Source organism: Primulina tabacum, chromosome 17, assembly GCF_025594145.1.
Source record: "Primulina tabacum isolate GXHZ01 chromosome 17, ASM2559414v2, whole genome shotgun sequence".
NCBI classification, from domain to species: domain Eukaryota; kingdom Viridiplantae; phylum Streptophyta; class Magnoliopsida; order Lamiales; family Gesneriaceae; genus Primulina; species Primulina tabacum.
Genome location: NC_134566.1, coordinates 30136085 through 30161649, shown reverse-complemented (window position 1 = coordinate 30161649; position 25565 = coordinate 30136085). Strand labels below are relative to the sequence as shown.

At 34.8% G+C, this 25565-nt stretch overlaps 2 protein-coding genes and 1 pseudogene across 5 annotated transcripts; all 3 read right to left on the bottom strand.

Moving 5' to 3' along the window:
• Positions 1-10770: 10770 nt before the first annotated feature.
• LOC142530970 (KH domain-containing protein At4g18375-like) lies at positions 10771-16235 on the bottom strand (annotated as a pseudogene).
• Positions 16236-18803: 2568 nt separating this feature from the next.
• On the bottom strand, positions 18804-23454 carry LOC142531036 (peroxisomal membrane protein PEX14-like). Of its 3 annotated transcripts, none has more exons than XM_075637024.1 (13): positions 23308-23454; positions 23113-23212; positions 21730-21968; positions 21539-21587; positions 21234-21424; positions 20841-21030; positions 20659-20751; positions 20355-20425; positions 20204-20246; positions 20038-20105; positions 19775-19819; positions 19607-19675; positions 18804-19483 (listed from the first exon to the last, which is right to left on the bottom strand). In XM_075637024.1, the coding sequence occupies exons 2-13, from the start codon at positions 23168-23170 to the stop codon at positions 19010-19012; spliced, it is 1590 nt and encodes a 529-aa protein (XP_075493139.1). In that variant the 5' UTR covers positions 23171-23212; positions 23308-23454; the 3' UTR covers positions 18804-19009. The 3 variants fall into 3 exon arrangements, with proteins under 3 accessions (XP_075493139.1, XP_075493141.1, XP_075493140.1); XM_075637026.1 differs by having other exon boundaries at positions 21234-21421; XM_075637025.1 differs by having other exon boundaries at positions 23113-23193; positions 23308-23431.
• Positions 23455-23826: 372 nt separating this feature from the next.
• LOC142531242 (uncharacterized) lies at positions 23827-25507 on the bottom strand. 2 transcript variants are annotated; one of them, XM_075637335.1, is made up of 3 exons: positions 25298-25507; positions 25138-25204; positions 23827-24331 (listed from the first exon to the last, which is right to left on the bottom strand). In XM_075637335.1, the coding sequence occupies exons 1-3, from the start codon at positions 25405-25407 to the stop codon at positions 24077-24079; spliced, it is 432 nt and encodes a 143-aa protein (XP_075493450.1). In that variant the 5' UTR covers positions 25408-25507; the 3' UTR covers positions 23827-24076. The 2 variants fall into 2 exon arrangements, with proteins under 2 accessions (XP_075493450.1, XP_075493451.1); XM_075637336.1 differs by having other exon boundaries at positions 25138-25201; positions 25295-25481.
• Between the last annotated feature and the right edge of the window lie 58 nt (positions 25508-25565).

The window sequence follows — 25565 nt, the reverse complement described above, 5'->3', positions numbered from 1 at the left end:
CAAACCACTTGAACTTGAGACAAGAACTCACCCCCACCATTAAATCAAGATCCACTTCCATATTAATAAAAAGAAAAATTTCCACAATTGTGGTGGCTGTGGGATATACAATTATTCATACTAATGGTCAGAGCACACGCGTTCGTTGTAGGTCTAGTTCTACATGTGTATTATATGTTATTATATATAAATTTGTAATATGTAATTTGTTATAAAATATTTTAATAGTTTATATTAAATTTCTCTTTAATTATGAAAAGTAACGTGCTTGGACAGGTTTTTGGTCAGTTTTTTATTTTCAAATTTCCAAAAAACATAAAATAAATGAGAGAGAAATATTGGAATTACAAAAAACGGCTTCACCAAATAATAGTTGCCAAAAGAATCCCTTGCTTTATTAAAAATTGAAGATTTGTGTTCATAGAGAATAAAGCATTGCGAAAAACAAGATCATGATATTAAACTTAATTATAAGATTGAGACATGCCAAAAATGTCAATATCATGTAAAGTGAATGTATAGCGTTTTAAATGGTACTGTACTTTCCAATAATTCAAGAATGATGCTAGTAAGTTTGATTCTGATACGTAGTTGAGTTCTCGATATCATGAAATATATCGTCCTCATGCTATTGTAGCTTCTTCGACGCTCAAAAGGATGTCTTATTGGATAGAGACTTGTTATTGTCAAACAATAGTCTATGGATATATTCAATTTATGAGATTCAGTTATTTTTGTATAGTTTAAAAGTTCGAAGTATTCAATTTAGACATTTATATATAATACAAAATTCTAGTGATATTAAAAATAGATATTCATAGAGTGTTAAGGTAATGTGATATTCAATCTTTAACTTTCGAAACTATATAAAAATTTGAAGATTTCTAGAAGATCAATAAATTTCAATGATTTTATCTAAAGTCGAACCAAACTATAGTTGAATTTCCTGGTCAAATTTCCAAGAACAAAGGGGGGTGTATTCATTCTATACTTTCAAAGACTTTTAATGACTTTTTTTAAATGATAGACTTTTGTGGAGTTGATAGATTTTTATTGACTTTTATGGAATCTCATAGAATTGTAAAACAAATTTCATAGACTCTTATAGACTTTTTTTCAAGATTTTTGTAGACTTTTGTAAACTTTTTCATAGAATTATGTGAATTTTGTAGTTTATAATTGTGATTTATTTTTTATTAATTTTTTTAAAATAATTATTGGACATAGATAACCTCTTCAATTTTAAATTATTTTTATATTTATGAATGTAAATGAATTTTACTTACTTAAAAGTTAAATCAATTTAATTTGTGAAAACGACAAATGAACTATCCAATTTATTGAAATCAAAATTTCAATTCTTTATGTCAATTCAACATATTAATGAATAATATTTTTATAAGTTCATAATAAAATTTTATTAAAAGAACACTCAAAATAATGAGTAGTCTTTTATAAAAAAATCTAATCATTACTGACAATTTGATCAACATCGTTCTACATTCCATTGGCTATGATATCTCTCCATGCATTAGCATTTGCTCGTTGTTGTTTTTGAGTATTAAATAACTGATCAAAGTCGTCACCTTCATAAACTTGTGCTGATGAAGACAATTGAGCTTCATTATCTAGTTCAATTTGAAATTCATCAAATCGACACTTCTTTCAAAGAAAATTGTGTAATATAGCACATGCCAATACAAGCCCTGTTAGGGGTGGGAAAAAATACCGAATTTTCGGTATACCGAGATTATCATAACAAAAAAATATTGAATTTACCGAATTTTAAGTATACCGAAGATTTCGATACGGTACGGTAACAATACCTGAATTTTTCGGTACGGTAACAATATCCAATTTGAAAATTTTGGTATATACCGAAATACCGGAAAAATATACAAAAATTTTAAAATATATAATATTTTAAAACAATAAATTATAAATTTTTATAAAATGTAAGGTTTTTTTGGTTCGGTATACCGAAAATTTTGGTATAGTAGCGGTATGAATTTGCTTATACAATAATTTAATATATAGATTAACTAAAATTAAAGAAAATAATTAAAAATAAAATGTTATATAATAATTAATAAAAAAATTAAATTTAATTATGTCTTTAAAAAGTACAAATAAAAGGAAAAATAAATAGATGATAAAAGAATGAAAGTTTGTATTGAATTTGGGAGATTTCTCAATTAAATGTACATCCAAATCTTTAGGTTGAATCAAAGACTTTTGTTGACATTTTATTGTTGTACCTTAGGCTATAATTCTTGTACTTAATAGAATTCTATAGAGTCATTAAAAGTCTATTGACATTTTGAATACATATACTTTTGTAGAGTTTTTAAAAGTCAAGTTTGAATACCACATGACTTTTTAAAATTCTACAAAAGTTTACATTGAATACCACTAAACTTTTATGGATTATATAAAAGTCTAGTTTGAATACCTCTAGACTTTTAAACTCCATAAAAGTCATTAAGGGCTCGCTTGGTTTTTAGGATGTGATAATTGAATGATTGATAATTTGCTTGATAAATGTTTGATAGGATAATATATGTAAAAAGAGAGATATATAATATCATGTGTGGCGTGAAATTAAGAAGAGTGATAAAATCATGACAAACCTATTTTGGACCAAACTACCCTTACGCTTTTATTTTAAAGTATTTCCCATCACTGTTTAAGTTTTCCCCAACCTACTCCCTCTTTGCCAAAAAAATCAAACGCTCTCCATGTTCGATTTGGGAACCCTCTCCAGTTGCTTCGTCCGTGAAGATCGGCAGACGAGGTGAGATCCGTGCTATTGTGATAAATTTTTTTTACAGGTCATCTCAGAAACCAACCTACAGCCTGTTTGCGAAAGAATCAAACGCGATTTGGAAACCCTCTACATTTTCTTCCTCCGTGAAGAACGAAAGCCGAGGTGAGATCCCTGTTCTCCGTTAAAATTTTTTCGTAGGTAATCTCAGAAACCCACCTAATGCCTGTTTGCGTAAGAATCGAAAGCGCTTTGGAAACCTTCTCCATTTTCTTCGTTCGTGAAAATCGAAAAACGAGGTTCTATACTTGTTATTCTGATAAATTTTTTTTATAGTTCATCTCAGAATATATAGCTACAGACGTCGTTCGGACCATTGCAAGAAATCAAGATCTACCTGCCAGTAAAATTTATTGTGAGTAATTTCCGAAATTATTATTCGAGTAATCTTTTAATTCTGACTTTTGACAGAAACAATAATTGAAAACAGAAATTAATCATAATTTTTCAGGATCTAAAACAATAATTCGTATATTAGGTAACCATTCATATTATTAATGTTCAATCTGCAGTCGATTTCGTTGAATTAATGATATATTTTACAAAATTAATCATAATTTTTCAGGATTTAAAACAGAAAATTTAACACAAAAAAATGACAGTAGAAGAACAAACCAACAAACGACAACAAAGCTATAATCTGTTCGTAAAACACATTTCTACCCAAAATCTCACAAAAAGAACACAAATTTATTCGGATATTTCATAGAAATTTATTCGCAACATAAAAAATCACAAATACCTTAAAAACCTGTAATTTATAAAATTTCACCTTTCACTAAGCTTCGAATTTAGTCGGATATTTCACAGAAATGACGATCTAGGGTTGTCCACATTCAATTGCGAAGCTCATTTGCAGCGATTTATTCTTCAGAAGAAATAGAGACAACGGCGTCTACTCACCCACTTGCTATTTTTTAATATACTATAAGGGCTATTATGGTCATTTTTCTTTTCAGTCTATGCGGATAAAAATAATCCATGGATTCATTCTCCAAGGCAAACAGTAGAAGTTGTCCTACAATTATTCAATGTCAAATTTATAAATGGAACCAAACATAAGATTACTTAACAATCCAAACTTAATAACACTTACCAAATTGGGCCTAAAAGTCTATAACCAATACATCCCCAAAAGTTATCCTTCCCTTCATGTCATGGATATACCAAATCATCAACACAATGTTACTAATCAGTTCATCAAAAATGGAATAGATTTTCCAAATTTAATTGAAGGTAAAAACTTGTTTGAGACGGTGATCTCACGATTCGTATTTTGTATCACGGATCTTTTATTTGGGTCATCTATGAAAAATATTACTTTTTATGCTAAGAGTATTACTTTTTATTGTAAATATCGGTAGAGTTGACTCGTCTCACAGATAAAGATTCGTGATACCATCTCACAAAAGACCTACTTTTGATTGAAACCGAAGTGGGTTCCAATAAAATAGTCGGGTGTCATTATTTAGAATGAAATTTTCTTGGAACATTTTATACTTCAAAATTTTATGTAAAACCCATTAATGACTAGAAGTTTGCCTGTAAAAATTTGATTTTTTTCTTTTCGTTTTGCGCGAGACCTATATAAAGTTAGTGGCCACCATAAATTATATTAGTTTTAATTGATCTTGATGAAATGATGATCCACACACCATCAATTATCTTAGTTACCTTCCCCACCACTAATTATCTCCCTATTAACTTTAAACTCATTCTTGATCACTTGCCAAAATATATTTTAGTATTATCAAATAAATTAAAAAATAATATTGTAAAGTAGCTCACTTTTAATAATTATTTCTATAAACACTAATTCTAATATAACTTATTGATATTGATCTGACCAACATCGCAAAGATTTCACGTTTTTTTTTAAATTTTTTATCATGTTATTTGTCAATTTATAATTTTGTTCAATAATTTTTTTCTCGTTTTGTCATTTTCATCGGCATACAGACGTGGCTTCGAAAAATATTCACTTGACACTCATAAAATGTTGACGTGACACTGATAAATGCTAATACTTTCGGTTTAACATCAGCATTCCGTTGAAAAAATGAATAAAAAACGATGAAAGAAATACAAATTAATTGACTAAATTAATATTGAGCATGTCTCTTGTGAGACGGTCTCACGAATCTTTATATGTGAGACGGGTCAACTGCTATCGATATTCACAATAAAAAGTAATATTTTTAGCATAAAAAGTAATATTTTTTCATGGATGACCCAAATAAGAGTTCCGTCTCACAAAATATGACCAGTGAGACCGTCTCACACAAGTTTTTGTCATTAATATATTATTATACAACGTTAAAACTAGCTAACATTTAAAAATGGTTTATCATACAACGTTAAAACTAATATTTAAAAAACGATTAAAAAAATCATCTGATAAAAAGTAGTTGTCCGCCATCATTTGGTGCACCTTGTACACTTATAAAAACAAATTTAGTGTCGTTAATACAATATATTTAAGGTGAGACATGCCCTCGTGCATCATTAATTATTAATTAATATTTAAGTTCTAAAGTAGGTTGTTCAATAATTGACCAAATCGACCGTACTAAATCGCGTCAAATCAAACTAACGATTTCTTCTATTATTTAAAAACAATTCCATCACTATCATTCAACGGTCAAATATCATATTATTCCATTGATCCTATACTTTTTTTTTGCGAGGTCCATTATTTATATTATTAATCATTCTTAAGATACTTACATATCAAGTGTAATCTTCTTCAAACTTCACAAAATTTGGTTAAAATAGTAAAATGATAGGATCAATTAAGGGACAAATATTGAGTTATGATAATTCGAATATTGAATTTTCTTTTGATTTGGATTGATGGAATCGATCATTTGCTAAATAAAAAGGAATCAATTTGACAAATATATCAGAAAGGAAATGTCACAATATTTTTTTTACATATGCCAAAGTGATGGAAAATAAAAAATATATTTTACATATTCCCCTAGTTTTTCAATTTGTTTTGAAAATGATAAAAAAAAAAGATATCCCTGACCTCTACAAATCTTGGGTTTATAGGAAAAATTTAGAACAACGGATTTATAAATAGAATTGAAGCCTTAGATAGAAAATATCTTTATTTGAATATACTCGAAACAAGGACTCGCTTATGTAACGATGAGTCTACAAAAGAATACATATCCAAAGGGTATGATCCTATTGAGACACATGAAATTAAATCGAGTTTGATTTTCAAACAAAGTGGAAGATACTCAAAATAATCACTCGTAAAGACCAATTAAATTAAACATTTTGAAAAGCATTTAAGAAATATGCAAATTAAATGTGTAAAAACTTTTTTGGTAAAAACATTTTATCAAACACTTAATATTTAATATTTTGGATATTTAAAGAATACATAAAATGTTTCAATAATGCATATTAAAAAAAAGTTGCAATAATTTAATGCAAAAAATAAATAGACTCGAATTTTTTCATGAATATTAGGAGATTAAAAACTCCTACGCCACCTCTTCTTTCACCTAGAAATGATCAACTAGAAGATTTTGATTATTACAACTCTTTGTACAAACTTACTTCAACTTAAGACTTATACATTGCCTAATTGAAACTCCTAGCACACTCGATTATAGGTCATAATCTCTCAATATTACAAGACTATAAACACATTATTTAATGTCTTTGTGTGAAAGCTATCACTCAACTAAATTTTGAAGCTCAACTCTCATATATACGATTGAGCAAAACTTGCAATGTAAAATCCTAAGTAAAAATTAATAATATTCAACCTCGAAATAATCACAAGTGCACGATGTCAAGTAATAATATAGTGTACGAGAGTACAAATTTCGTTTGTCTAGAGACTGTATTTCGCAATTGTTATTCTCAGTTATTAAACTTTTAGCAACGATAATTGGATGGTTGTTTACTACTACGATGATTAAATAAAAGCTCAACGAAAATTATTCACAAATTAAATAATGAAATAAATAAGCTAAAATGATTGGTTAAAGATTCAATGAGAAATGAATTTGTTGGGAATCTCGGTTCACCTACCCCTTGCTAGTTTACTTAATTTTCGACAATAATCTACGCTTTCGACGGGATTCTCTATCCAATTGAACACGTCCTCTCGAGCTATACCAAACTAATTCAACGCGGTGAAGTAACTAAATCTTTTTAATTATTTATCAAAGGTGAATTGCACGTCGTTCTATGAGATCCCCTAGCTTTCGACCTACTGGATTATGACTATCGACGTGTATCCGACTTCATATTTCTATGTAAATAGTAAATCAACGGATTATGTTACTCATTCCTATCACGAGCTATTCTCTCGAACTCACTCGCAATATGAAATTGATTATTAAAGTTAGCTACGTTTTAACAACGCAATAAAAATAATAGCACAATCAAGAATAAAATAAAAGTCGATAGATGAATTAACTAAACTCAGTTTCGGGGTAAGATCCCCTTAAATCCCAACAAATAATGAAAATTAGCTACTAGAATTCATAATCAAACTAAGCAAAACAATATTTAAACAAGATAAATTAAACTAGAAATACTAGACATGACGAAAATGCGAAAAACGTTGCCCGAAAATCTTGAAATCTTCAACTCAAGCTTTCTCCAAACCTTTTTTCTCTTTTCCAAAATTTTGTGGTTGCTGAAAAGTGTTTTGTTTTCGTCCTTTAGGGTTCTTTTTGCAGCCATCACCTTCCAAGTTGAATACAAGCCAATAAGAAAAATTTCTTTGTTTACTCGTGCCTGGGCGGTCAAGAATTACCGCCCTAGCGCGAGGTCTTCTGTAATTTCTTCAGCCTCTCATGCTGGGACGGTCAAGAAATACGGCCCTAGCGCGAGGTGTTCTGTCTGGACCTCCTATTTTTGATGTGCTCACACTGGGGTGGTCAAGAATTACCGCCCTAGCGCGAGGTCTTCTGCCCAACTCCTCCCTTGGCTTCTGCATGCGCTGGGGCGATCCAAAATTACCGCCCCAACGCCAAGTGGTCTGTCCTCAGCTTCACTTCCGGTTGAATTTTCTCATTTTCCGTCGTTTTTCCCGCACATTCATACAACTCAGTGAGCGATGATCATATGCAATAACTTGAGATAAAATGCACAAAATTCAGACTATATGCAACCAAAATAATTCAAACTACGACTCGCACGATGCACTAAAATACGTAAATTTGACCTCTATCAGTATACATGTGAGTAATCATGCATGAGTATTTAATCTATTACAGTATATTTAACTCTCAAATGTACACTCTCACACATAAGGAAAAAACTTCACTAAGCTAATATATCTATTATGACTTTCATTTTTGGGTTTGCTCTCATTCTAACTAATATTCTTCGTATAAGCTGCTCATACTATGAATTCTATTCCAAATCTTGTATTTATATTCAATATATTGTATTTATGGCCTCAAATAATGATATAGACAATAGATACAATAATATGACCGTTTTGAAATATTGGGTATGAATATTAACATTGCAACAGTCATATGACTCATATTCGTATTTCTGGTCATTTTCCGAAACTAGAGTGTTTTGATAATCTGATATGATCTACCATCATATCAGCTTGGTCTGATCTGGTCCGATTTGTTTGGTCCGGCTTGAGCTAAACCAAGTCGAGCAGATCAAGCCGATTTGTTCTCTTATTTTGATTATAACTCTCAATTCATCGTTTTTTGAGCAAGTGATGAACATAAAAATTATAGTTTTTTCTCTTAGATTTCCATGAAATTAAGAATCACTCTATTCCAAGTTTGCATTAGAGAGATATGTTTGACAGACCAGTCTCTTGGCAATCTGGAACCTATTCTTCATTCAGTGCATTACAAACAATTTTATGTGGGTTATCAGCTTCTTATAATCCGATTCAGACTTTGACTTGTGAAGAATTTTTGTAGATAATTCTCTTATCTTTGTAACGCATGCTAAATCGTTCCATTTGAATAATTCAGCTGAGAGATATGACTAAAATATAATAACTGGTCAGGCTAAGCTGATTATTGTTTCTGATTTTTTTAAAATCAATGTCATTCAATCACCGCGTTTAAACAAAACAAAACAAACAAAACAAAAAAATGCAAGCACACTTGGGGGTTTTATGTTTAAATTTTAAAAACATGAGGTTTTAAATTAAATTAATTTTAAACATGAGATTTTTCGCTTTTTTGAATTTTTACATGGACGCATACAATTCATCGATTTAATAATATATGTGGATGCATATCAAATAAATGAGATCGTTTATTTCATTTTCTTTTTTGAAAAAATAAAACAAAGATGGATATATCCGATTCACTGTGTACTTCAAATAATTCAGAAGGCAAACTTATATGATAAAATATCAGCATAAATGGAAGAACACAAAATTCAACTTGTAACCCATCAATTTTGGTTTTATCACGTAAGAAATTCTACTAAATGAGGTATCTCCGGTCTCTCACTAAACTCAACTGTCCCAAAAGGCCACAAGCCAAACGAGTTGAGTGGTGTCATACCCTAAAAAATGAGAATGACTCGAGTTCGAGTTTCCCCGTGACGTTTTTTTTTTTTAAAAAAAAAAACAAAAACAAATAGGTCTCAAATGAAACCATGAATTTTGTTCGAACTCAATTCAAAATACCCAATCATGTTGACATGTCCTTGATCAAAGACTGCACATGCAAGCATGGAACTTTTTTCCTTGATCAACGCTTTCTTGCTTGTTTATTCGTGGGTGCCACTGTGAGTACAGATCAATCGTACGTACATAAGTCGCACATTTGCTCGATCAATATAAGGAAGATACACAACTGCCTAATTTCCATTGCGGGCCTTAAAATCTTCGAGAACTTTAAATGGAAATAATCCAAAACCCATTGATCCAATTGGAGGACAAGTCCAAAATTGGTTGGCTCCACAATCTTGTGGAGAAGTTGAGTAATACCCTACAAATTACAGCGACAACAAGCACTCACTCTTCTGTTTAAAACAATGATGAAACTTGCTATCGTTATCCTTCATCAGATAAATCTCCGAATTAATGCAACAATCTACAAACTATGTTAATCAAGTAAATTTTACCGGGCAAACCATGTGTTACAGGGATCGCCCGAGAAACTGTTAGTAAGAGGAATCGCACTTATAATCATTAGTCATGCACTCACATACTCCACCAGGTTAGACATGTCTGGGCACACTCACTCTTCTTTTTCACAAAATTTGATTCCTCTTCAGCTAGGTGTACCATGCACGCACACCCCTTTCCATTTTTTAGAAAAGTCGACCTTTTTTGCATTGAATTGGCGATTAATAGGATCAAATAAATGATCTGTCTTTCCTCTTTCCTCTCTATTCTATAGAAGAGGTAATACAGCAACCATCCAAAAAGGACGACGAAACCACAGAAGACAACTTTGAACAAGTAAAATTAGAGCTCAATGCTCAACAAGTTTATGTAATTTGAGCTTCGCACACTATTTTATTTTAATTTCTTAAAAGAGTTGGTGATGCTACCTGTTGTAACGCAAAAAACTTGTACCACTTGATTAAAAGTAAAGATTTGAACAATCTTTTTGTGGGCACGGATCATTAGAAGTTGTGGTGACAACATATTCGGCATGATCCAGGATGTCCCAAGTATGGATCACCAACAAATTTCCTTACGCGAAGTGGAATGACGCAGGAGCACTACTCATCTGATTTATGGATCGAACGGACTGTAGCTAAAGTGAGTCTCATGAAGGTGTGCAACGAGATTCAATATAATGATATAGAGTGCAATGAATTATCATAGATACATGCTCTCAACTAATCTAAATGTGAGAGCTGTTGAAAAGATTAACAGAAAATACCACAGATTTCATGCTACATGATGCACAGAGAACCAAAATCCATAATTTTTCTCAAAGAAAACGGAACATTGTAAAAACTCAAATTGCTTGTGTTCGACTGTGTATTTTTTGTTATGGTTTGACTGAATGGCTACACCTATTACACGGGTGTACAACAAGAACTGAAAGTGGATTATAGTGCTTTGATTTGGTATTTCATAATCGAGGTTTAGTTTGAGACGCACATGTTCTAGTCAATTACAGAGAATACTCAAAAAGAACATTAATAATAGTAAGAACCGTGTGCACTTATGTTCTGGTATAAATCTTGCTGTGTATGGATGTTTTGGTGCGCAACTGGTGGAGGATTTGAGTTCTGATAGGACATGTGAGGACTAACATTTGAGTACACACCATGGGGAGAGTTATGGCTCTGATAGGCTCCTGATTGAGGATAGCTATTTGGTACAGCAGATAATGTGTGCATCTGATGCATATTTCGTGAAGCATTGAAATGTTCCGAACTGCCAAAATCAGGAGTAGCAAAATATGGATCATGGAACTTCGCTCTCGACCTCCCAGCAAACTAAAAGTTCAAAGAAAAAGTGTTAGAACTCTTCGATTCAAATCCTATATGAAGCTTTAAGCCTATTATATTTAACATAGAAGTTCTAATAAATGAATTTGAGGATAATAGAAGCAAGGAATAACTGCAGTTTCCTAATTCCTAATTAAATCTAAGTACCAAAATCACTCCCAAATTGGTAGTTTTGCCTCCGCTGCTAATTGAGATTATAGATAGATTATGCTAACTTCTTTAGGAAAGAAGTGGTTAATACATTAACTAAGTGCTTGGATTAATTTACAATGGCAACTGTTTGATGCCAAGTTTTCAAATGATGGAGCATTGTAGACCACTAGACTGCCCTTGCTCACCACTATATTAAATTCCCCGGGACAGTGATTGCTTTTTTATTCTAAGCCACGTAGTCATGTATACATCCATCTTGAGATATTACAACCAGTTCGGTAAGTAGATAAATATGTCAAAAAATGTATTAAAAAAAACATCTAAATTTCGAACTACCTCGGGGCAGGTGCAGTAGTTTGGAACATGCTTTAACTAATTTAGAATATTTCAATCAATATCTAGACTCACCTCAACATCGTGCCTCCCTCCAAAAATGATATCATCCTCATTGATAACAGAGTGACTGAAATGCAGATCCAAACAAAGTCCAATTATAAACACGATATGCTCGGCTCCAACAGTTCATGTACACGACTTTGTATAGATCGTAAATATAACATGGCCGTAGCCATTACCTAGAAGCCCGTAGAGGAGCAGGATAACTTGGAGATTGATGGCCACGAAAACCACCCTGGATATCAGCACAAACACAACTATTACATATTAAAAAATGATCAAAATCGCAGGATCTTAACAAACATGATATTTATTTCATGAGTTGTAATGACATTTATTCTGTAGACCAAGGAAATATTAATTCCGACAAGCAAAATAATACAGTGCCCTTTACATGAACTTGCAGGGAGATAAAAAAACTATGTGAAGTTGGTATTGCTGCACAAGTTGAAATCTAAATATTCAAACTTTAAGATCTTTTCCTATGAGAAGTAGTCTATGAGAGTAGCTTGAAATTTTTATCTTACACAAAAAACAAGGATATATTCAAAATTGCATGAAGTATCAACAGCAATTTAATAACATTTTTCCTCAAAAATAACAGCATTTGTATTTATGCAAAACTGATCCCTCGGTTTTTCCTTCACCGTGTCTTTAATTTTGTCGATGCTTAGAGCCTTATTCCATTGCTGTCACAAAAGTTATGCTCTTCACTTGATGTAACAGTTTCCCTCAACATTTATATCAAATCCCAAATTGCCATCCATACAAGAGCTTATTTCGGGTTCCAGACCAAAGCATTAAATAATAAATTAAATTCAGAGTTCATATTGGTGAAGGTAAATTTTAATCCTTCCTACATCATCATACAGAAACTGAATAAATAAAGTAATACTTATAAGCATGCATAAACTAAAGATCACGGATTACTCACTGAGCCAAGGAAATTTCAAACGAAGGCATGTTGAACAGAAACATACCATCATATGTTTGTATCTTCCAGAACTTCCAGCTCCAATGGGACTTGGTCGAGGTAGGACGCCAACTAGATTTCTGGCAGGATCAAATCTTGGGATTGGTCTCACAGGAGCAGGTTCCACTGAAGCAGTTGCATCACGAAGACTTCTGGTTCTAAGTCTTAATGATATCTCTGTTAAGGCATCTCTAGCAACCCCAAAACTTCCACATATCTGATTATAAGAAGTATGAACGAAAATTAAAATATAACCATACCGTCCAAATTAAAGTTTCGGCACTGTTAGGCATTGATTACAAAGACTAAAGTATAAGACATCACCTGCACAAGCTCTTCATCATCGAATGCACATTTAGGCTTATATTCATTGGAAAGAACACGTATGTCTGCATTAGTTCTCCTCCTCATCTCATTGATAATACTACCTCCTTGTCCAAGAATGCAGCCAACCTTACTTGATGAAACAAGAAGCCTTGTGGAGACGGTTCCCTTCTCAGACAATTCGCAGGTCTTATTTTGAAGCTGGAGAATAACGTCAATAGTCTGTGACTTTTGATCCCAGAGAGCCTAAAACAATATTTAGCTCAGTAGAAGCCAACAAAACACTAAAAAAATTAATCTGGCACTTCAGAGAAAAGCAACCTCAAGCGAGAAAACACGAATAACTCTTTCATCCGACTCTTTAGACACATTTTCAACACGGACACTAGCTCAAGTTTCTCGTTCCAAGAGTTTAACATTTAATCCTCCCTTGCCGATCACACCACCGATCTTTTCAGCCGAGCAGAGAATTTTCATACTGAACTCACTTAGCGTTTCATGATCATGCGGAGGATGAATACCATCAAAATCTTCAGGTTCAAATTTAGATGGCATGGTCACATGTCCTCCCCTCCATGGCGTAGGTGACGAGTTATAAACATCAGCATTACGTTCTGACCAAGAGATATCTCCTGAGCGAAGCATATTTCTGACTTCGGGGACAGAAGGGTGAAATCCTTGACTAGCATAGGGACTTGAAAAACTCAAAGAAGGCTTATCCTTGCGTGGATTCTGATGCAAACGAGTTGATACTTCATACAGAGCTTTCTTTGCTATGTCAGGTGCACCTGATATCTATAGCACACCAAAAAAGTATCAATATCGCAACTCACTTAATCCTATGACAAAATGGAAACAGGCTTGAACAGTTGTCCAGACTACAGATACATCCAATTATTTAACTGAAGAATGCAACAGAAGGCCCAATAGTCTATAGCGCAAAAATACGTTAAGCAGCTTTCTTTCTTTCCAAAGTTCACAAGAAGCTTCCTAGAAACCTGCAGAGTGACAAAATTTAGGATCTTTCTTCACATGCTTCACTATCTTTCAACTCATAATCCCAATCCAGTTCAAACCAAGAGCATAATCGCCTTCTTTCCCGCTAGTTTTTATTTCCATTGCCAGCAAATTCTTCAGACATGAACAAGGGAAGTATTTACCTCATAGATATGCATATCAGAAGAAATGAATAACTATTCTATTGCTGCCCAAAATAGCGCAAGGGAGTATGTTCTTTTCAAGCCACCGAATGTCTTTTGAGTCCAAAAAATAACAGGCAAATCAGAATAAACATTTTACCTGCACTAATTCTTCATTGCTATTAGCACATATTGGGAGATGATCTGCAGGGGAAATGCGTATATCTGCACCAGTTTCACTTCGTAACCTTTGGATGACGTCTCCTTTTTTTCCTAACAGGCATCCAACTGTACTGTTAGACACAAGAAGCCGTGCAGTGACCACAAGGTCATCTCTATTGTTGCTTTCCACGACACCAAGGTCTTCCTTGACAATTCTGTCATGAACTCTTAGGAGGGCATCCTGGGCTGCACAGTGTGGCTCCATAACACCATCTCCCTTCCCGAATGTGTCGCCATTTTCTATTTTTTGTATGTTTGCAGGTTTATCTGAAGGACTGCGAATGATTATTATCCTTTCATCAGATCCTGGAATAGAAGCAGTAACCGTAATCGTTGCTTGAGTCTCTTCTCTGAGGGCTTTCACTATGTTACCACCTTTACCAATAACACTGCCAATCTTTTTTGAATAACAAAGAATTCGATAAACAGTATCCGATAAATCAGAATTTCCAGAAAATTGTCCAAGAGGAGAATTATGACGTCTCTCACTACTAGGAACACCCTTTCTTTTGAACTGTGGATTAGAATATTTGTTCAGAAAGTTTCTCCTGTTTCCTTCCATAACTTGATGGAAGCTACTAGCGTGCGTAGCACAGTATTGCTATTTTAATTTATTTAAAACTTAAATTTTGAGAGAAGGCACCTACATGTTGGAAGAGCAACATATGTCAGAAAAATCAGAAGTCATTAAGTAAAATAAATTAAAAGATCATTCAAGAATTTTAAAACAGACCGGAAAAATATTTTAAAATGAGGATAAACAATATCCAGCATCTGCTCAAGGAAGCCATAGAAGAAAGAGGCAAGAGATGAAGACATATTTGATACAGAAAAAAAATACTCACAAGTCCTAACATACTTTTAGCAACAGTCATAAAACATAGTGAATTCAACTTAATAAGGCAGCAATATTTAGACTTGGATTTGATAGAGTTGATAAGATCGTATCAACCATCTTTTAAGTTCCAAGAAAGAAAATTTTCTGACCACATTCTCTTGAGAATCAGTAACAAGTATTATTGCATGCCATCAATTCATTTTCCATTTTACCACATATGAAGTAATTATCCACTTTTTAAGGGATATTTTTTTTATTTATCTTTTCCTCCAGCTTGCGAACCAAGGACATGAAATGGGATTTGAAATATTACCGAACATAATACTCATCTTTTACACAAAATAAAAAGTTAACCACCTAATTAGCAAATGGGCATATAATTTGGTACATGGTTGCACACTAAAAATAAAGATTCCCAGGATCCTTGTCATTAAGAAACACATTTTTGGGGAAATAAAATCTTGTCAATTCACAGAACTCCTCATTCATCAAGTGGATTAACAATCTCATTCGTTTCAAATTTCAGTTCAAAACACAACCAACATCCTCACAACCCAAGCAATATTGCACAATTCCTTTTCAAAAATTTCTCACCCCATGAACAATTTGCAATAACTTAGTACAAATTCAACTAAACAATATCACCAACTCAGAAGATCAGCTTACATCGTCAGAGCCTAGAACTTGGGAAAAGAAATATACAGAAACTCGTTTCAAATAACCATTCACGAAAAAAATTGGGGTGCTGGCCTCAACAGGATATTACATAAAATGCTCCCGCCATAGCTCAAAATTATGCAACTATCATCTATGAGAAAAATCCCAGTTTCTTTTCAGGTTCAATTCGAACTGCAAATCCGAAAACCAACGCATACAAATCACCAGAACCATTCTATCGAAGTAATAAAAAAAACTTCGCACAGATTTCCCTCTACAGGGAAAAAAAAAAAGACGACGCCAAATTAATAAGGACGAGAGAGAGGGAGAAATAAAAATAAATATAAACGTCGAAATATAGGAAAGACATAGCAGGTAGAACCATACTGGAAGATGAGACTCAGATTTTTGGGACATCTTGGCGTTTTGTGGAAGTTTTGAGCGCGGAAGAGAGGAGTTATAGGCCTTTTGGTTCATATCGTTTTCTATTTTGGGTAAATTTTACTCAAAATCTTTGTTAATCTCTCAATCATCTCCGACGCTTCATATTTTCGATCACTTCTACTTTGGGTTAACCTCTACAAGTAGGGATGTGAGTGAGCCTACTCTAATTATATACATAATAGTGTTGAGCAGATCTTTTACGAGAAGGTTTGACGAATCTTTATTTGTGAGAAGGTCAACTTTACCGATATTCACAATAAAAAGTAATATTTTTAGTATAAAAATTAATATTTTTTTATAGATGATTCGAATGAGAGATCTGTCTCACAAAATACGATCTGTAAGATCCGTCTCACACAAGTTTTTGTCAATAGTTTTTGACACTTTTTATTTGTGATAAAAACTTGATTAAAAGTTAAAATTAAAGTAGTTTGTTTAATAAAACCAATACAATCAAACTAACTAGCTAGTAACTCTTGTTCGTCTTGAAAATGTTTTCTATTTTCCCATTTTACATGTTCTAATATGTTGCCTTCAGAGCCGACCGCTTTTTGGTCTCCACGGAGTCATTGTCTCTCCGGGAGATCGGAGCTCCTCTCATAACCGATTCAACGACGTCCTCACAGAGCTACCAGCTACCGGACCAATGCAGCCCCGCAGACCCTTCTATCATGTTCACAATCTGGCCGCATGTGTCGTACATCAAAGACCCGAAAATGGCTGTATAACAAAAAGGTGATGAATATATCTGAACTCATAATATATAAAGAATTGATACTCTCCGGCATGAAAGCATAATGAGGCGGAGGTTTTGTGGGTTGACATGAATGAGTTCCAAGAGTCCGGTGCCGCCGTAGAACTTGGCCAGAAAGATGGTGGCTTTGGCCTGCGAGTCTGGACATTTGATCCAGTCCAGGCAGGGCCTTATACTGCATGCTTCGCTGCAGCCCTTGCGCAGCAGTCGACATCCATTGCAACTGATCACCATTCCCATTTCTACCACCGTCATGCAACTTAATTCAACATGTGTATGTGCGTGTGTGTGTGTATATATCGACGATATCCGGGTAAATTGGATGAGTTGGGAGCTATTTATCGGGCTGTGAATGTTAGCGACCGGGTGCAGAGAGCTCGGGCTGATGATCTGCACACTTGAAAAACAATGAACGTTAGTGGGGGTGCCAAAAGGGTATCGGACTTAGCCACTCTGACACTAAAGTCACTCAAGTATCCACGCAAAAGAAATAACAGTGCTATATAGTGAGTGCTTGTGAAAATGTAAAGTGAATATCTCCAAATAATCGAGCAAACCTGGGTGTTTATAGAGAAGAGGTAATGATGATCTTGTTTGCAATGTCATGTCACTTCTCATGATCCTACAGCTGCTCATATCATGCCCCTGATATTGTCACAACTGAGAACTCATACTGCCCCTAGTCTTGCCACATCGACCCCATACCACGTGCACTAATTGATATGCTAATGATTCCAAGGCATGATGACCCATATCTGTATGCCCAGAATCAGTTTCTGTCTCGAGATGCTAGGACACTAGCCACAATGTGAGGGCACAAAGGGGATTCTGATCCTTGATCCATTATGTTGGTCTTCTTATGCTGTTTGGGCTACGCTGGGAGCTCAGTTTTGTGTAAGTATTAGTTTGATCGGTTCCCGAGTTGATGCATGTCCGGAGATGGTTTTAAGTAAGGTATTTTTTCTTTACTCGGGCTGACTCTTACCCCGTCTTCTCTTGGCTTCTCGGAAATAACTATGAGCTCCCGATATTGCTTATTTTGTCCGAATCCAAGAATGATCCAGACACCTTCGAGGTATCATATATTGATTGGCGCGCTGAGTGTCGCAAAATTCCCAACAATTGCCCGCAGATGCTTGGTTTTTTGGCTCTGAAGGGGTATGGCCACCACCGGCATCAGTTGCGGAATAGTTTATCGACATAAAGTAAAATAAGATGAATTTATAGATTTTCAGCCAACTGTGACTAAAATTTTCGAGAACAAAATAGTAGGTTACAATTTTGATTTAATTCTACATAAAATGTCAACCACGAAAATTTGATTACTAAAGCTTGGATCCAACTTTTCTTACAAGAAAATAAATTGAAAATGCTGTAGGGGATAAGACAGAGTCCGATTCAGTTCCATAATTCGTCCTCTCTTAAAAAAAAAGGAAATAATAAAATTATACAAAAACGACATGATTTTTAATATATATTTTTTAATAAATAAATAGAATGAAACAAAGGGAACTTTAGTTCGGGACGGCATTTGGTGGCAGCAGATGGCGTAGGAAGGGATATGGGAAACAATGTGTGGAGAGCGTGGATACGACGCATGCGAGTGTGTCGGAGCGGGGTCGAATCGCCACGTTTCGTGGAGGTCGAGGAAAGGCGGGACGAGCCCACATGTATGTGTCATTATATCAGAATATACAATAGAAACATCATATTTCGGTATTTGTACTTCCACCATTCATGAAGATCGTTCGATTGACAAATTATTCTGAAAACTATAACCATAGGCCTAGGTCAGGAGAACCATTAGTGCCGACAGCATAGCAACATGGTTCGATCCCTGCGCACTTGATCAAGACTCCAAGGACAGGCCACTCTCCCCCATTCGTAACTCGCTCGAACTTTCAACAATAGCCTCAACGACATCACCAGACTCGGAGATTACGGTAGTCCCCTTCATGTCATTAGTCATATACAAAGAACGAGCCAGTGCTTGATCATCCGTCCGTTGTTCTTTCTGGAAAGACGGTTTCTTTGCCTGTCGTATGGCTGCAGCTGCTTCGGGCATCGCAACAGGTGGTGGCTGGGGAGGTACCCACGATCTCCTAACCCCTTTTTCAACGCTTGAAACAGCTGAAGATCCAACTTTCTGCCCTTCTCCATCTCCAACCTCTGTTATTCTTACGTTATTTTGCGGCCACCTAGGAACCGTGCCGGCTCCATTCGACTCCATGTTTAGAAACTCGTAATTTGAGCTATAACTGATTCTTTCTTGAGTAAGAAGAGCGTTGGTTGAGCTGTTCTGTGCTTGATTTGCTTCCCAAGGCTGTTTATAATGATGAGTAGCATTAGTGACGTCCATTGGCTATTAATAACCATATACATGAGAAATTTACATTTGAGTTACTTTTTAAGGAGAGAAGAAACAAAGAAATCTTGAATAGCAAACCTTAGGTTTCGGAGCTAAACGAGGATTGGATAATGGCTGATTCGGATTTGGTGGTGCATCGTTGATCTCCTGAGGCAACAAATATATGAGTTCAGTTTAATACATAAAACTTTAAAATCCATTATGCACATGGATACAAAACATGAACAAGAAAGGAAGTGAACTAACCCTGATGTTTGATGGTTTCTCCCCTCTTTGTATCATTTCCAAAATCTGCAAGAAACGGTTCCAAGGGGAACGATACATATATAATTATGGCAGATGGAAGTTCTAGTGGCATCAAGAAAATGTATATTTTGAAAAGAAGCATCTGATCAACGAGTAAAGATCAAACTTCTTTGGTATGGAGAAGCACTTGGGAAGCTATATTGACATACCATACTAATCTTTGCCAGGAAAGTGCTTAACAGAGAAAATATCAAAATATTTACCTCCATATACGACTTAGGATGAGGGGCAACAGAGGGCTGCTTAGGTGGAGGAGGTGACAAAGATCTCACTGTAAAGAATATGCCCTCCCACAAATCAAGAATTTTGTAGAGCAAATGAGAAATGTAATAGGGACGAAATTCAGTAACTGCTCAATGAATGAAGTACCTGAGCGTGAATCAATGTCTGCCCTGCCATTGGTATAAGGTTGCTGGAAAAAGAAGACGAAAATGATAGTCAGAACGAAGCTCAAAGTCTATCAACATTACCTTTCAGATAACTGCCAGAAATATTAAGGAAACAGTGATAACTAGCTTACCGTTGAAATGGTCTGCACTGGGTGATCAGCTTGTTCCTCAATGATTATTTTTCCATTAACACTACTCCGCCCTGGTTTTAAAAAGAAGAATAGAATTAGTCCCCCTCTGTGACGAAAAAATAGAATTTTGTTGATTTAAGCTAGAGTAAATAAAAAGCTTATGCCTTAGATTGTTAATATAGCATGAGATGAGATCAAACAAACCATGAATATTAAAGAACAATATTCAATATAACAACTTGAACAGAAAGAAACAAAAGAGTGAAATAAATAAAGGATAACACTGATAACGAAGAGGTCTTACCAAGTTCTAACTTTTGTATAACAGTACCCATAGATTTCATCTCCTGTACTTGTATATTTAACAAATTGATAAGCGCTTCAAAGCATCTCTTCTCTGAAAATAAATAAACAATGCCAATCATGAAGCTTAAGATTTAAAATCCATATGAATAAAAAATATAGAGCAGACAAGAAACAGATTACCTTCTCCTTTTGATATCATTATCTCCTGGCTAGCACGGGCTGCATCAGCTGCTGCCGCAGCAGCAGCTTTGGCAGCAGCTACTGCTTCTTCAGCCACACTTGGTTTCGTATCATTTTTCTCCATCCGACCCTCCTCTCCTTCCATTACAACCTTGCAGATCCAAGACTTCAATCTGGGAACAATCGCTTTCTGACTCATGCAGGCACATCAAAATTTTTATGTTACATTAAGAAAATTAAATCATTATTATCAATATTTTTTGAACTAAATTAAATCACTATCATTGTGAAAGTTCAAATGAAGGCATCACGGTATTTCCGATTTTAGACAAATATAATCACCATCCAGGTCAACTTGTCTGAGGACAGGGTGTTTTTCATCTAGAACATTACCTTGAATAATACAATTGTCCCAAAACCTGAAGCAGCCAAAAAACCTACGGCAAAGAGTGCATACGACCAGTGGAATCGAGATAGTGTTCCGGTTTCTGAAATACTGCCCAAGGGTAGAATCTGTGAAGGCTGTGTAATTTGTGTCGGAGCTTGCTGTTGAACATTTGATGAAGAATTTATCCGGCCATCTACTTCATATGTCAGTCAAAAAAGACTGGGTATAATTAGCATTATCATCAGGCAAACAGCTCAATTATTAACCATGTGATTTGGAGAAAATTCAAAGCAGACATAATTCGTAATACCTTGAGTAGTGACAACGGGCTGAAAGGTTGCAGCAGCTGGGGTTGAATCCTATGATTTTTTATGCAGATTAGTATGATTACATACTTTTGCTTAAACACATGCTTAAGACTCTGAACACTAATCAGATTCTTTAAAATACGAGACAAAATATTGTGTCCTCAAAGTGGAAGAAGGGGGAGGGGTGACTTACAGGAACACGCCGAAAGGCTTCATCTATTTCCTCCTTTGTGAGTCCCTTCTTCTCAAGAAATGACCTTCTGTACATGACTGGAGAACCCATAACCTTGGGATGTGAAAGAAACTTCACAGCATTTTCCACTTGATCCTCTCGAATTGGTTCTGAGTTCACAAAAGCTGAAGGAGGGCTCTCCCTTATAGCTGCTATCTTGGCATCCTGACTATCAACAGTTGGTTGTACCACCTGTGAAACTGCACCTCGAGAAGAAAAATCAATACCATATATATCCATGGTTAATTCTCTCTCTCAGTTCATTTCTTCAAGGCTAATAGTTAAAAAAATGTCTGCAAGTAAAAATGATAAATCTTGTTGAGACATAATACTAGACTTGGCACTAGAGTGGAAGGACTGATAGGGCAGAAGCACTACTATATCTACTTTAAGGGCCCTACTAAAGATCAAACCGTAAAAGTCATATAATAAAGACAGGACTCCAGAGGAACCAAATGCAATTACAAAATATTTAATCTTGTGCATAAATTTACCATTATAAAAGTAACATATAATTGAGGACATGGTTAGTTTTGGAACGGATGATTTTTCTAATCAGATTCTGAATTAAAAATCAACTGAAATAAAAAGCATATTTTCAACAGCCAGAACAAATGTATACTGTGTACGAGCCATGAGAAGTATCAGTATTGTTACCATGAAAAGTCACATCATTCCACTGATTTGAAAAATTATTTTACAACATTAACACAAGAATATTCCGAAACCGTAAATTTTAGTTTTAAATCATTTCAATTATAAGAAACATGCTTCTTGCATAAGTATAAAGAAACCATCACAAATACAATTTATCTGAGTCTTGAGTCTCCTGACCGAACAAGTACTCAACATTTAAGATCAGTTCAGTAACCAAGACAGATCGTTCTCGGCACCATATCCAGACAACGACAAGGAAAATGCAGGACCTAATACGGAATTTCATGCCTCCAAATAAATGATTTACATTGCAGAAATCCAGCATCAACATGGTAACAGAAAAGTCTCTAATAAACAGTAAACTTTGCTCTTGACGACACCAATTTGACCCCAAAACCCCACTTGTCAACACAAAAATTAATCCAGTTCACCTGACCACAACAAGATAAAGTTTCGCAGAATTAAATTGGACTAAAAGCTTCATTCTCATTGATACATCATACAAGCATATCTCGAGTGATTATTTGACCGTTCAAACTCGACAAATAATTCAACTGTCTCGAACAAGCACCACAGCTCATACTTTAGTAAAAATTCAATCCTCAAAACACACCCAACAAAACATAATAAACATTTCATCCAAACTCAAAGAATTAGCGGTAAAGAAAACAAAAACAAAAACAAAACCTGGGTTAGTGAGCTTTTCGTCAGCAGAACTCGGGGGAGCGTCAGATGGATTCGACATAAATGATGGTTCACGCCCTTCCTCTCTCACAGCAGAAATATCCTATAAAAATAAGAAAAGGAATACAAAATAACCCAAGAAAGGAAACATCTTTCCTTATGTATCGGAAAAGAGTACGAATCAAAGAAAAGGGTTACCCGCAAAGTAGAAAAGGCGGTGATTTATTGAATTCAGGGAGGAATTATCGCAAGAGGATCACAAGGAATTGGACCTTTATTTAATAGATGATGTTCTTTTGCACTTCCCAAGAACAAATTTATATTATATATATATATAATATATATATTATTATCTCTTTGCACGGATAGCCCCGGCTTTATTACATTTTTCACGACTGAGGTGATATATTTTGCAAATTAAAATTAATCGACTTTTTCTCAAATTATGTTACTATTTCAAATAGAAAGAGCTATCAAAGCAAAATACTTTGATATTCAAATAATCAAATACAAAATGATTAGGTGTTTTTAGTTGAGAAAGGTCAAGATCTAGCCACAAACTAGAAAATTGATTACGGGTTCGAAGCTCAATAAATTGTGTTTTCTTGAATTCTCATTTTATATAGGCGCCTTTAGACTATTACAGGTTAGATGTAATCTTATAAATTTAATATGGCCGTACATCTAAAAAGTCTGCATATTACAGTAAAGAGTTGATTTATCGGAGAATCGGATAAGTCGATATCTTTGTATTTACACTTGTATTCTTTACAGTGTATGTATGAGTGAGCTTGGGAATCAGTAAGAAAAAACCCAAATGTCGAAACTTCCTGGCCCTTGGGACAGCTAACAGAACACATATTATTCCTCGTTATGTACATAATTTTCGGTATTCGGTTGTTTATTTTGTTTAGCAGGCTCCGAAGATGCAGAAATTTCTCTTGTATCTGCATTTATGTACTGAGTTTCATGCCATTGCAACACGAGAACTTTGGCAGTCAAAACCTTCCACTCTTATGGCAGCTTGTTTTATCTCAAACTCGACTTTGGGATGAGCTGATGATGGAGGAGCTGGATTTGTTGGGGGGAAACATCTTGAGGCTCGATTCTCAACCCCGAAATGGGAATCTTGCACCACAGGATTTGCGGCTCTGCATGGAGGCGATCCAAAGAAGAACGGAGGAGATGATGCTAAAGCAGCACATTGTTCTGCTTTATAGTCCTGGAAAAACAAGAGCATGTTAAACAGGATAAAACTAAATCCGATTATGAGACTCTGCAGGTTGTATGATATTGTATGTATGAACAAAAGCCACAATCATTGCCAGAATAACATTTAAAGGAAATGGTTGTCGGTGGATACGAAAAGATTTTCTTATAATCAATCCAGAGATCATTTGGATTCCGTTAGTAACGAGCATTCGGAATATAAGTACGTGTAATTCACGTTGACGGAGACTCTACATGCAAATACCTCTAAAGAGAATAACATGGTAACACATTAGATAACACTTCACAAATCCAGCCTGCTAGGAAACTGTTACGTTACATTCATCGAAAGCTCAACGCAAAACGACCAACCACGAGACTCCTAAAAGTTCTTTCTAGGCCTTCTTTGTTTTTTGAATCGTTTTTTAGGCCAAAAATTTAACACCAGAATTGAGAATATATTGCATAATGTCACCGCGAAATAACTTGATAGAATCTTAAAATCATGTCTGAAGAATCGATAAACACAACCTAAACAATTTCGAAGCTGTTACCGAACAGGGCAGGCAGGAATCAAACAGTTTCAGCCAAAATTGGATCAAATCACCCATAATTTCATAAGAACGTCAAGTTTTAGCACATTTTCCAAAGTCTTTACGTATCTAAACGTGATGACGCATCATCAAACCAATCATCAATTTTGAATCAGGCGATGACTCCAAAACAACAGATCAGACGAATCATAATTGTATATACTAATCAATGAAACTGGTAGAATTAAATAAAAAAAATTTTAAAAAATTTTTTAACGGAATTTACCTTGCGAATAATTAAGTCCAGCAATTCACCCCCAGTTATCGAATCAGACGCCTCGACATCATTACTGCTCCATAAAAGGCACTTCAAATCAATAAAACAAACACAAAAACAAAATATAGAAGATCAATCGCGCGCACAAAGATTGCTAAAACGTCACCACAAGCGAATCCTCAACGGCATTATGAAGGCATTGAGGTTGGATGGCCCGACCCTGCGGGGCTTGGGGCAAACAACCCGACCCATTGCCATCGGGTCTTCGCAATAATTCATGCAAGCAATTCTTCACATCTGATGCGGTTTTATTTTGCAGAATCAGAATGATTTCGGAAAAAAAAAACTGCAAAGTTACCTAAATATTTTCTGAATATATATTGAAAACTTTTGGGAAAACAAAAGTGGAGTCTACGTGGCAATATGGAAATCAACCC